Source organism: Carlito syrichta, unplaced genomic scaffold, assembly GCF_000164805.1.
Source record: "Carlito syrichta isolate Samal-C Ts95f unplaced genomic scaffold, Tarsius_syrichta-2.0.1 Scaffold98135, whole genome shotgun sequence".
NCBI classification, from domain to species: domain Eukaryota; kingdom Metazoa; phylum Chordata; class Mammalia; order Primates; family Tarsiidae; genus Carlito; species Carlito syrichta.
In genome coordinates this window covers 176,537-189,847 of record NW_007042231.1, presented here as the reverse complement: position 1 = coordinate 189,847, position 13,311 = coordinate 176,537, and the positions used below count along the sequence as shown (strand labels likewise).

Sequence of the window (13,311 nt, the reverse complement as noted above, 5' to 3'; positions counted from 1 at the left end):
CCACAGCAAGCCCTGTTTCATTGCAACTACTTGCTCAAATTAAACCCACCATACTCAGTGCAATCTGTCAGGAGCCAGCTGGGGTGCATTGTATTCAGCTGTTCAAATGTTCAGTCCCATTCTGGATCTGTTCACACGAGTGAATTTTGGAGGGACACCTGGGGTGAAGGGTTTGGCTCTGAAGTTAGACACACCTGTTTTGGAACCGGGCCCTTTCATAGATGGCAGGTCACTTCCTTTTTCCTTGTGGCAACTCACAAAAGAGGAACCAGGCTAGCCCTTGTACCAATGTGATTCTCTAAAAGGAACTGAAGGCTAATTATTGGGATGTGGCTTGAATTCAAAAGGACATTTTGAAGTGGTTGGAGAGGAAGAACTTTCCTAACAACTTGCTCAAAGACTTTTACTTCAGAGAAGACATCTGACTTCAGGGAGAAGGGCAGAGGATCTATTCCTTGTCCTATACTGGAAATGTACAGGACAGAAGCAATCAGAACCCTGTGCTCCCTGCACGACACAGCCTAGCCCTAGAGAGAAGGTAGCAGATTCTGTCAGTGGCCTGTGGAACTTGATCTGGGAAACCGAAGGTCCAGTCTTGCTGGAAAGATGTCTCTGCTTTTGCCAAGAGGATCTTGAGACCCAGATAAAGAATTCTCAGACTACAACACTCTAGGGGTAAAACCAGATGGATGTCTGGAGGAACTAGCCAGGCAGAGTAAGCTTTCATATCTCCACTCTTGGACATTCTGCTCCACACTGATGTTGGCTTGTCTTATGCCCTCTTTCTGGGCTGCACAGTCTCCTAGGATGACCCTATCTGTTCATAAATTTTCAATATCCATCTCTATCGTCTGTCTCCCAAATGTCAGACTCAACATACAACTGCCTTCAGAGAATCTCTACCCGGTTATGTACCTCAACATGGGTCCCAAAATGGGAAAAAATAAACTTATGGTTCCTCTCCCCAGAAATCCCAGACTTTTCATCCTGGGTTCTCTGGTGGCTAAAAAGTAGGTCTGCAAAATACTCCTCCATCAGGAAATGGAGTCTCGGCCAGGCACAGTGGCTCACACCTATAATCCCAGCACTTTGGGAAGTCAAGGTTGGAAGACTGCTTGAGGCCAGGAGTTTGAGACCAGCCTGAGCAACACAGTGAGACCCCACCTCTACAAATTGAAATAACTAAATATATATGGAAGAAAAGAAAATGGAATCTCTGAAACCTTCTCTTGAACCTGGGCAGAACTTTGTGATCGCCTTGATAGACAAAATACAGCAGTAGTGAAGCTGTGCAGAGTCCAAGGTTAGGTTACATAGGTCAATGTCTGCTGATTTCTCTTCTTGCAACACTCACTTTGAAACCTTGAGGCATCGCGTAGGAAGTCCAGCTCCCTTGAAGATGCTATGTTGTAGAGATAACATGGTAAAATCAGAGAGGGGGAAGGAAGGTGAGAGCAAAGAGAAAGAAACAGAGAGAGAGAGAAAGAGAGAGAGAGAGAGAGAGAGAGAGAGAGAAACAGAGAAGCCCCAGCTGTTTGAGTCTTATCAACCCAGGTAGCAGATAAATAAGTGAGGATGGCCTTGAGAGGACCCCAGCCCCAGCCACCCAGCTCCCTGAAATCAAAAGAGACTCCCAGTAAGGCTGAGCCCAGTCAGCCCTCAGCCTCAGAACTGTGAGCAATAATAGTAGGATGATGATAATTTTGAGTTGAAGTCTCATTCTGTCACCCAGACTGGAGAGCAGAAGCAGTCTCATGGCTACAACATCCTCTACCTGCTGGGCTCAGGTGATCCTTCTGCCTCAGCCTTCCAAGCAGTGGAACTACAGGTGCACAACACCACATCTGGCTAATTTTTCAATTTATTCTAGAGACTAGGTCTCGCTAAGTTGCCCAAGCTGGTCTCGAACCCCTGGGCTCAGGCAACCTTCTCGCCTCGGCCTCCCCCATTGTTGGGATTATAGGCATGAGCCACTATACCTGGCCTGATTATTGCTATTTTAAGCCACTGGATTTGGGAGTGATTTGTTTCCTAGAAATAGTCATCCCTAAATTTTGTTATTACCTGTAAACATTGTTTGAGGGCTTACCATGTACCAGGCACTGGGCTAAGCAAAATTAACTCTGATCGTCACAACTCGATGAAGTAACTTCATCTACAGGTGAAAAACTCAGGCAAAAGCAAGTGAAGTAGCCTGCCCACAACTCCACAGGAAATACGTGACACAGCTGAGATACTGAAACAGTTTGGGTCCACTCTGAGAACATTCTAGACAACTCTGCGTCCTGTGTCACATACCAAGTTCTGCTGATTTCACTGCCAAATAATCCTCAAATTCATCTCTTTTCCTCCCACCCTCACTTATCCTGCCTTGGTTCAGGTTTGCCTCATTTCTCACCAAGACTACTCCATCAACTTCCTAAGGCTCTCCCTGCCTCCATTCTTGTCTGCTAACTCATTCTGTAAACCAGACAGACAGAGCGATATTTCCAAGATGCAAATCTGGCAGAGTCACTCTCCTGCCTAAAGCCCTTTCAGTAGTTTCCTAACACAGCATGGTGTGCCAGCTCCTTGGCCCACTCAGGTCCCTACCCAGCCCCCACTATGTCCACTGTATCAGTTCTGCCCTGTGCCTGTGTCTTTGAGCCTTTGCTTATTTATTGCTCCCTCTGCTCTCCCATTTACTTGATTACCATTTCAGTGACTTCTAAACTCAGCTTAAGTCTGAAAAGTCTTCCTAATCTTCTCCATGATCCATGTGGCATGTGTGTCCTCAAGCCAGATAACCATGGAGGCACTGGCTGGTCCTAAAGATGTTGCATTAAGAAGTTTCCATATCTTCCAAGTCCAACAGTACATAAAACAATTAGGTCACTTATCCTCAGTGGGAATTAAGGCAACATCAGGCCACTTGAGGCTTTGAACTTCCCAAGAGTAAGAGCACAACAGAAAGCAGGAATTCCTCAGCATTAAACAGACAACTTCTTCCAAATGCTGGACGCATATACACCAACCTGACTTTAAGGGGTGTGTGCATGTATGTGTCTAAGTGTATTGATCAAAATAATAAACTTTAGTGTACAGTTCTATGGTTTTTAACATGTATTAAAATTCTGGCTGGGTGTGTTGGCTCATGCCTATAATTTCAGCACTTTGGGAGGCCAAGGCAGGAGAACTGCCTGAACCCAGGAGCTCAAAATCAGAAAGGGCAACATGGTGAGACCTCAGCTCTATAAAAAATGAGCCAGGCGTAGTGGCATGTGCCTGTAGTCCAGCTACTCAGAAAGTTGAGGTGGAAAGATTGCCTGAGCCCAGGAGGTCAAGGCTGCAGTGAGCTGTGATTGTGCTACTGCACTCCAGCCTAGGCAACAGAGCAAGACTCTGACCCAAGAAAAAAAAATTCTCATAACCACCATCTGAATTAGAATATAAAACAGTTCCAGCTGGGCGTGGTGCCTCACACCTATAATTCCAGCACTTTGGGAGGCAGAGGTGAGAAGATTGCCTGAGCTCAGGGGTTCAAGACCAGCCTGAGCAACATGGAGAGACCTCATCTACAATAAATCAAAAAATTAGTTGGGCGTGGTGGCAAACACCTGTGGTTCCGGCTACTTGGAAAGTTGAGATGGAAGGATCACCTGAGCCCAGCAGGTCAAGGTTGTGGCGGCCATGAGCATGCCACTGTACTCCAGCCTGGCTGACAGAGTGAGACTCTCAAAAAAAAAAAAAAAAAAGAATATAAAACAGTTCCATCACCCACAAATAACTCCCTCATGCTATACCTTTACAGTCACACCCTTTCCTTACTTTTAACCTCTAGAAACTACTAATCTGTTCTCCATCACTATAGTTTTGTGTTTTTGACTGTCATGCAGATGGAATCATATTCTTTATAACTTTGAGACTGGCTTCTTTCACTGAGTTTAATGCTTTTGAGATTCATCCAAGTTTTGTGCATATCAATAGCCATGTTCCTTTTTCTTGCTGAATGGAAAACATTTTATAGATAGACTGTGGTCTGCTTGTTTATTCACTTATTGAAACATACTTGGGTCATTCCCTATTTGGGGTGATTATGAATAGGGCTGCTATAATCATTCACTTGTAGATTTTTGTATAAACAAAAGTGGTTTTTTTTTGGTTTGCTTGTTTTTTTCTCTAGGATCTGTACTCAGCAATGGGACTTCCAGGCCATAGGGTCAAACTGTGTTTAAAAGTTTATAAAAAATAGCCAAACTGTCTTTTAGAATGGCTATACCATTTTCCAGTCCCACCAGGAATGCTTAAACATACAAGCTGTTCTACTTCCTTACCAGCACTTGGTGCTGGTTTTCATTTTAGCTATTCTGATAGATAATTACCAGCATCTTATTGTGGTTTTAATTTACATTTCCCTATTGGATAACAATGCTGAACATATCTTCATATGTTTTATCTGTCATCTGTATATTCCCTTCAGTGAAGCGTCTCCACTTTTGTCTATTTTTAGGGTTGGATTTGTTTTCTTACTAATGAGTTTTGATTTATGTATTCTGGATACAAGTCTAGATATGTTGAATATGTGATCTGCAACTCTTTCTTCCCAGTCTGTAGCTTGTTTGTTCATTCTCTTAAGTGCCTTTTGTTGAGAAAACATTTTTATTGCCTGTAAAGTTCAATGTATCATTTTTTAATTTTATAAGTTATTCTTTCATGTTTAAGATCTCTTTGACCAAATCCAGGTCATAATGATTTCCCACGTTTTCTTTCTTTCTTTTTTTTTTTTTTGAGTTGGAGTTTCACTCTGCTGCCCAGGCTGGAGTACAGTGGCATGCTCACAGCCAGTGAAGCCTCGACCTGCTGGGCTCAGGCAATCCTTCCACCTCAGCCTTCCAAGTAGCTGGAACTGCAGGCACACACCACCACGCCTGGCTAATTTTTTGATTTATTGTAGAGATGAGGTCTCACCAAGTTGTCCAGGCTGGTCTCGAACCCACGGTCTCAAGCAATCCTTTCACCTTGGCTTCCCAAAGTGCTGGGATTACAGGTTTGAGCCACCACACCTGGTCTATTTCCCCTGTTTTTGTCTAAAAGTTTTATATTTTACTCTTTTCCTTTAGATCTCATCCACTTGGGGTTAATTTTTGTATAAAATGTGATGTTTAGGTTGAGGTAAACTTTTTTTTGGTATGCGATGTAAGTTGTTCCAATACTGTTAACTGAAAAGACTATCCTTTCTTCTTTGAATAACTTTTGCACCTTTGTCAAAATTCAATTAGGTGTATTTGTAAGGGTCTATTTCTGAAATCTCTCTATTCTACTTCATTGATCTATCTGTCTATCTTTTCTCTGATACTACACTGTCTTGTCTGCCATATTAAAATAGAAGAGTCTGATTCTTCCAACTTTCTTCTTTTTCAAAATAGCTTTAGTTACTCTAATTCTTTTGCTTTCCATATGAACTTTAAAATCAGCTTGTCTGATATATCTACAAAAAGTCCTGCTGGGATTTATAGCAGAGTTGTATTAAATCCATAAATCAATTATGGGAGAATTAACATTATTATCATTACTATGTTGAGTCTTCCAATCCATGAACAAGTATGTCTCTCCATTTATTTAGTTTTTTTAAAAATTTCTTTCATCAATGATTTATAATTCTGAGACTGCAGGTTCTATATATATTTTGTTAGCTATATACCTAATCTTTTACATTTTGGAGCTATGATATACAATATTTTAAAATTTCCACTTCCAATTGTACATTGTTAGTATATTAAAAATAACAAGTGGTTTTTGTGTGTTAATTTTGTATCCTGCAACCCTTCTAAAATCACTTATTACTTTTAAGAATTATTTTATAATTTCTTGGAATTTCTTATGTAGAATATTATGTCATAGGGAAAATTTTCCTTCTTTTCAATATTTCTTTTAGTTTTTTTACTTGCCCTGTCATATTGGCTAAAGCTTCCAGTGAGATATTGAATAGAAGTGGTGAAATGGACAGCCTAGCCTTATTCCTGTTCTTAGGGGGAAAGCATTCAGACTTTCAGCATTAAATATAATAAAAACTGCAAGATATTTTCTTGGTTGAATTCTTAAGATTTTAAAGCAGAACTTCAGTTGTGGTCCTTGTTTAATTTTTCTTCTCTTTTGTGATCTGATGTTTGTGCCCCTGCCCCATTCATATGTTGAAACCTAATCATCAATGTGATGATGTTAGGAGGTGGAGCTCCTTGAGAGGTTACCAGATCATGATAACACAGCTCTCATGAATGGGATTAGTGTCCTTGTGAGAGAAGCCCAGAGAGCTGCCTTTCCCCTTCCAACATGTGATGACACTGAGAGAAGGCACCATCCATGAACCAGAAAGTAGGCCCTTGTCAGATACCAAATCTGCTGGCACCTTGATCTTGGACAACCCAGACTCCAGAACAGCAAGAAATAAATTTATGTTGTTTATAAGCTACCTAGACTATGGTATTTTTGTTACAGCAGCCCCAACAGACTAAGGCACCCTCTCTCAGTCTAAATTTAATCAACCTCAAACTATGTGGTTAATAACCAAACTTTATGGGTTTTGTAGCCCTACAATACAACTCAAGAGTGTGTCCTGATTGCCTTCAGGAAATAGCTCAGAAACACAACAGGCAGGAGGTTTGTTGTCCTTGCCACTTGGTCCCTGCTGTGAACAGCACACGTCTCAACTCGCAGTTTGTTTCAGGTGAAGCTGAACCCATGACTTGTTCAGAAATTTGGGAGAACAGGGTAGAGTGAGGGAGTGACTCTGGTCTGGCCAATCAGATCATCACATTCCTTTAGTTCCAAGACTGTATTGAGTTCAACTGGGGCTGAGTGGGCCTCAGGCTAAGGCCCAGAAGTCTTGTTTGAACTAACAGGCATCAGAACTCTTTTTCTGCTGGGTGTGGAACTGGAAAAAGGAAATCTTGAGCTGTGAGGGTTGCTATCTCGCTACCAGGAAAGGCCTTGCTTGGGAGGGAAAATAACACAGGAGTGCAGAGACTATTCGTGAAGAGAGAACAGATCCAGATGATACCGAACTCCTGAATCCGGCTGAAACCAGGTACAATTTCTAGACTCTTTATCTGAGTCATACATTTTATAAGTCACCCCACTATCTTTCTGACTTAAGCCTGCTTAAATTGGATCTTCTGTCACATACAACTAAAAGAGTCTTAAATTATAGGTAGGGAGACAGAGAAGATGTCACTGGTATTCTGGGTACCTCCTCCATTAGCCACAGCTGCCATCCTTTCATGGAAGAAAGACTGGTTGACGTAGGAGAAAGGCCCTCTAGACATGGAGGCCAAGGGAATATAGGCTTGTGGGACAGGGCAAGGGCAGGAGAGTGTACCTGTCTGTATATAGTCACAGGTTAGGGGACCCATTGTCACCTCTCATTTCCCACAGTGCCCATAGGCAGGAGCCACCAGTATCACCAAACATCATCGAAATAGCTTTTCTGCCAGCATTCACAGACCTTGTATCTTTCCAACACTTCTCTTGGCCAGATGTGGGGTCTCACGCCTGTAATTCCATCACTTTGGGAGGTCAAGGTGGGTGAGAGGATTGCTTGTACACAGAAGTTCAAGACCAGCTTAGGCAACACAGTGAGACTTTGTCTTTTCAAATAAATAAATAAATAAATAAATAAATAACCAGGCTTGATGACTTGGCCTCTAGTCCCAGCTACTCTGGAGGCTGAGGTGGAGGATCACCTGCGTCCAGGAATTCTAGCTGTGATGAGGCACTGCACTGCAGGCTGGGCAACTCTGACTCAAAAACAAAACAAAACAAAACAAAACCAAAAAACAATTTCTTTTGGATCTCCTGAGAAAACCTTTTAGCATGGTTCTCCATGTCATTTGGCTTTATGTTGGTTACTCTTCATTTGCCCTCCGGATTTACCCTGTCCTCCTTTGTTCTGCTCTGAGAGGCCGGGAGCTGGGAAGCTGATCCAGGGTTCCCTGCCCTCTGGTTTTGGCTAGATTTAGCCAAGGAGAGCCACTAGCTGTAGATCTGAAGGATGGGAAAACAAGGCTGGGCGTCTTCATTTTCTCCCTCCTTCCCTGTCTCACCAGGCTTCTGGCAGTAGATGTGTTCCTCTGTGGCCAAACAGGTCCTGTCATTTGATCCAGACCACAGCCTGCCCTGGACTACAGAAACACTGTTCCCACTCCCTAGCCTGTTCAGACCCAGGGGAGCTAATAGCTTTCCACAGTTATTCATCCCTAGGTGCCTCACCATCCTTTGCTGATTTCCTTAACCCTGTCTAACTCTATAAATAGTCCCTTATTAAATTCTGCTCAGTGAAACCCTTTTCAGTGAGCACACCATCTGTTTCCTGCCAGGTCCCTAAATGATACAGGCCTGCATGTCCTTCCCACCCTCAATCTCAGCAAACTCCTTGTTATTTCTTAAAGATGCTCCATACTTTTTCTCTCATGTGGCTTTGTTCACACAGATTCCCACCTCCTGCCCCACTCTGGAAAACCCTTTGCCAGAACTCCTATCTACCCATTAAAACCTAGTCAAAAGCCACCTCCTCCAGAAAGCCTTTCCCAGGCTCACTCTCGCTCTCTCTCTGCTGGACCCTAACTGTGTTTATCTGTAGTCTCTATTATCCCCTCTAACAGGCCTCTGTCTCTCTAATCTCAAGCTCCTGAGGCAGAAGCATTTTCCTGCTCATTCCTGTACCCCCCTCCCCAAATTACCCCAGCACCAAGCTTGACACATTATATGTAGGTGTTTGATTGACACCTGCCACATTGAACAGAACCAGGTATGCAATATAATTGCTATTTAATGCACGTGCCCAGGAAGCCACCGCATTTTCTCATTAAGCCTGATTATGAAAGGCAGGAGAAAATAGCTGGGGGAGAATGCCATTAGCAGAGCAAAAAAAACTGGGCCTCAGGAATGTGAGCACAAATCCAAAACCAGAAGCGTGTCATAAACATGATCTCTCTAATAACTCCTGACTTGTGGGGTTGTTCTTCTTTGGCAGAGGTGCTGTACTCCTGAGAAGTCAAGTACCCAGTTCCTACATCTGGGGACATCTCCCAGGCTTCAGAGGGCAGCTGGAGTCTCAGACTTACACAGTTTGGAGAGGCCCTGGAATTTCTGCTTGAAGGGCACAACTTGTCTTCATGGTATTTTTGTTTGTTTGTTTGAGTTGTTGTCTCACTCGGTCACCCAGGCTGGAGTGCAGTGGCATGCTCGCAGCTACCCCAGCCTCGACCTGCTGGGCTTGGTGATTCTTCCACCTCAGCCTTCCAGGTAGCTGGAACTACAGGCATGTGCCACCATGCCTGGCTAATTTTTCTTATTTATTGTAGAGATGAGATCTCACCATGTTGCCCAGGCTGGTCTAAAACCCCTGGGCTCAGGTAGTCGTCTCGCTTCTGCATCTCAAAGTGCTGGGGTTACAGGCATGAGCCACCGTGCTGGCCAACTTGTACTCAAGTTTAACCCCATGTTTCAGATCACAATCTCTTTAGCCAGTTTACCAACTCCTGTACACACTTTCTTGGTTAACTACACAATCTTAGGAGCCTTTTCTCTGTGTGTAAACAAAATCTGACCATCTCCCCTTAGCAGGTTTTAGTCAGGAGTAATTTGAGATCAGATTGAACTCTGGGAGAAAGAAGGTGGCTGGTCATCCTCGATTTTCTAGGCCTGTCAAGCCTGAAATTCTGAGGGTGATGAACCCTGAGCCCAGTTTAAGTAACTGGGACTCCCCAACTTTCCTCAGTTTGTTTCTTACCTCTGCTTACACAGCTTGTGTCACCTTGAACTCTATTCTTCATGACTCCTAACCATGCTGCCTACCTGCTGAGTATTCACCCTTCTCCCCTAACTTTCGTGGAACTATAATTCTCCTCTCCTCCCCCATTCCCAGAGGGATTGCAGAAATACATACCTTTATCTTGAAGCAAGTTAAGACATGTTTTAAGAATTCTGTGATATGTCTTAGATTAAAATGAAGACAGTCACCAGAGTTGAAAGGCTATGCCGAGAATCTCTGTCTGTAAATACTTTGAACACTCACATATGGGATACCCAACATGACATTCAGTCACCAAAAGAGGCCCAAATGCCTTTTTCAACAGGATGAGTATGGCCCCAGAAAAATCCAAAGATGCCATCATCTACCAATGTCTTCCAGGAATAATACTGTACCCAGGATCCAAGTCTTACTATTTGCACCTTCCCCCCTCTGCTTTTGGTTTCTGGGAAAGAATAACAAACATGTATAGGCACTTTGCAGTTGTACACATATCCTCAGGCATCAGCTCACTTGCTAACAATAATGGATTCAATTTAAGGTCCAGAAAGGACTGTAAATTCATCCAAGATGACTGTAAGAGAACAAAACAACAAAAAATCAAACATGGCTGGGCACAAGGGCTCATGCCTGTAATCCCAACACTTCGGGAGGCAGAGGCAGGAGGACTGCCTGAGCCCAGGGATTCAAGACCAGCCTGAACAACTTGGCAACACCCCCGTCTCTACAATAAATCAAGAAATTAGCTGGGTGTGGTGGTGTGTGCCTGTAGTTCCAGCTACTTGGAAGGTTGAGGTAGAAGGATCACCTGAGCCCAGCAGGTTGAGGCTGTGGTGGCTGTGAGTATGCCACGGTACTCCAGCCTGGGTGACAGAGTGAGACTCCTACTAAATCAATCAATCAATCAGTCAGTCAGTCAACCCATCAAATCATAGTGAGTATAACCTTTTCACAGTAACACTTTAGGATTCTGTTTAATTTTGGAATTGTTTATGTTTGTGAGGATCTTCGGCTCCGTTTCTTGGTATTGCCCAAAGGGAAAGGGACAAAAGATGTTGCCTGAGGGATGAGGGAAGGTGATAAGAGGGAGAGAGCCAGGTGAGGTGGCTCACACCTGTAATCCCAGCACTTTGGGAGGAGGAGGCAAGAGGATTGCCTGAGCCCATGGGTTCGAGACCAGCTGGGCAACTTGGTGAGACTTCATTTCTACAATAAATCAAAAAATTAGCCGAGCATGGTGGTACATGCCTGTAGTTCCAGAAACTTGGAAGGCTGAGGTGGAAGGGTAGGCTGAGCCCTGCAGGTAGAGACTGCGGTGGCTGTGAGCATACCACTATACTCCAGCCTAGGCAACAGAGTGAGACTCTAACTCAAAAAAATAATAATAATAGGGGGAGAAAGAGATAGAATCTAAGCAAAAAGGCACAGCTGCATACCCCACCTGCTGTGATCCAACAATGCTTTCCCTAGTGCAGGATTCAGGAAGTCTATATGAGCTCAGTGATAAGCATTCCTACAAATAACTTCAGGGTTCTAGGTCTCGGATGCACTAAGCTCAGTCTTTTGTAGTTACTGACTTGAGGTTAAAAAAGTGACCAATGTTATTCAATCATTTCCACTTAAACAAAAGTAGATATAGAATTCTAATATTTTTTCCAAAACAAACAAGTTCATTGGAGACTATTGAAAAATACCAATATTCAGTGCAGATGTCAAACCAGTTACAGAGGAGGTCTAGACATGTTGATTAGGGTCTATGATTTCTGAACTGGCACAAGATCTTAATCTGCATTGCTCAGTACAACTCAGAATCTTCTGTTTACTGAAAGCTCAGGAATTCCTCCAGGTACAAGAAAGAAATTCACAAAGAGGAAGCAGAAATGGAGGAAGCCTGTTATAGCTCCTGGTTGACAACAAAGTTTGCTAATAAAAAAAGTAAAAACCTTTCTTCAGACTCTTTAATGACCAAGTTGAGTGTTTAACCATTCAGTTGCTCAAGGTCTACCAGAACCGGTAGCACAGACAGGCTAATTAATTTCTTATCCTAGAAATAATTTACAGACAGAGAGAAAATAGGCAGAATTTGGACACAGATGTGAAAGGATACTTGAAGGTGGAAAATCTAGAAATAAATCTCTTAAACAATGCAAGGGTTGCTAAATACCACATCCGAAATGCTCTACCATTCAAAGCTAATTCAGTTTCAAGCCATGGCCCAACTATGAAAAATCAGATAGATCTTCTGCTTTCTCTAATTAGCCCAAAGAATTCTCTGGAGAGCAAACTGGTTTTGGTGCTGGTTTCTTGAGAAATCAGATCTTCCTTAGGGCAGAGAGATGCTCTCCAGTCTAGAAGCCTCAGGGCCATGCTGAGCTCATACAAAATGTCTTCAGAACTGTTACTACCAGCTTGCTCTGCTCTCCTTCTGGGGTCCCCAGTCTAGAAGCACAGTATAAGAGTTCCTCGTGGTCTTCACTCAAAAACACATACAATTGAGTGAGTAGCTAGGGGACCAATGGGATTGGCTCATCAAGGATTTACCTCTTTTTTTTTTTTCTTTGACTCTGTATCTCACTCTGTTGCCCAGTCTGGAGTGCAGTGGCACCTTCACAGTTCACTGCAGCCTCTTCTTCCTGGGCTCCCCAGAGTAGGCCATAGTTGGAGTGTCCTTGAGTAGCTGTGGGAGGATTTCTAGGCTTGAGGATGAAAAAGAATAAGTCAGCTGGGAGTGGAGGATCACACCTATAATCTCGGCACTTTGGGAGGTGGAGGGGAGAGGACTGTCTGAGCCCAGGGGTTTAAGACCAGCCTAGGCGACTTGGTGAGATCTCATCTATACAATAAATCAAAAAAATTAGCCAGGCATGGTGGCACACGTCTGTGGTTCCAGCTACTTGGAAGGCTGAGGCTGGAGGGATTGCTTGAGCCCAACAGATCGAGGCTGCCGTGGCTATGAGTGTGCCACTGCACTCCAGCCTGGGTGACAGAGAGACTTTGACTCAAAAAAAGAAAAAAAGAAAAGAAAAAAAAAGAAGAGTAAGTCTGCATAGAGGTGATGATATGAGTACAGAAGCCTTATCCTCTCTTAGGTCCAATCTCAGTATTATATGGAACTATTATCTAATATATGTGCTGCTGTGTTTTTCACACTCCTCTTTCTCACCTTGGTTTCCTGAGGATAGAATGCTGTCTTACATGATGAACCTGTCACATCAGAACATCTAACATTGCATTTGCTTCCTAGGAGATGCCCCAAAATATTTTTGGGTGATTACAAGCCTTCTTCATTGAAGAATAAAAGAGGTAAATCCGCCTGTAATCCCAGCAGTTTTGGGAGACTGAGGCAAAAGGATTGTTTGAGCCCAGGAGTTTGAGACCAGCCTAGACAACATAGCAAGACTGCATCCCTACAAAAAATTAGCTGGGCATGGTGGCATGCACTTTAGTCCCAGCTACTTGTGAGGCTGAGGTGGGAGGATTGCCAGAGCCTACAGGTTTGAGACCATCCCTGGCAACTTGGTGAG

The 13,311-nt window shown here is 43.4% G+C and overlaps 1 protein-coding gene across 1 annotated transcript in view; it reads right to left on the bottom strand.

The window, feature by feature from the left end:
• Positions 1–10,148, bottom strand: part of SLC1A1 (solute carrier family 1 member 1) — a 79,110-nt gene extending 68,962 nt beyond the window's left edge. Inside the window, exon 1 of the mRNA XM_008063100.2 lies at positions 10,052–10,148. Within this exon, the coding sequence (XP_008061291.1) occupies positions 10,052–10,148 (97 nt within the window). The remainder of the gene's footprint in view (positions 1–10,051) is intronic.
• Between the last annotated feature and the right edge of the window lie 3,163 nt (positions 10,149–13,311).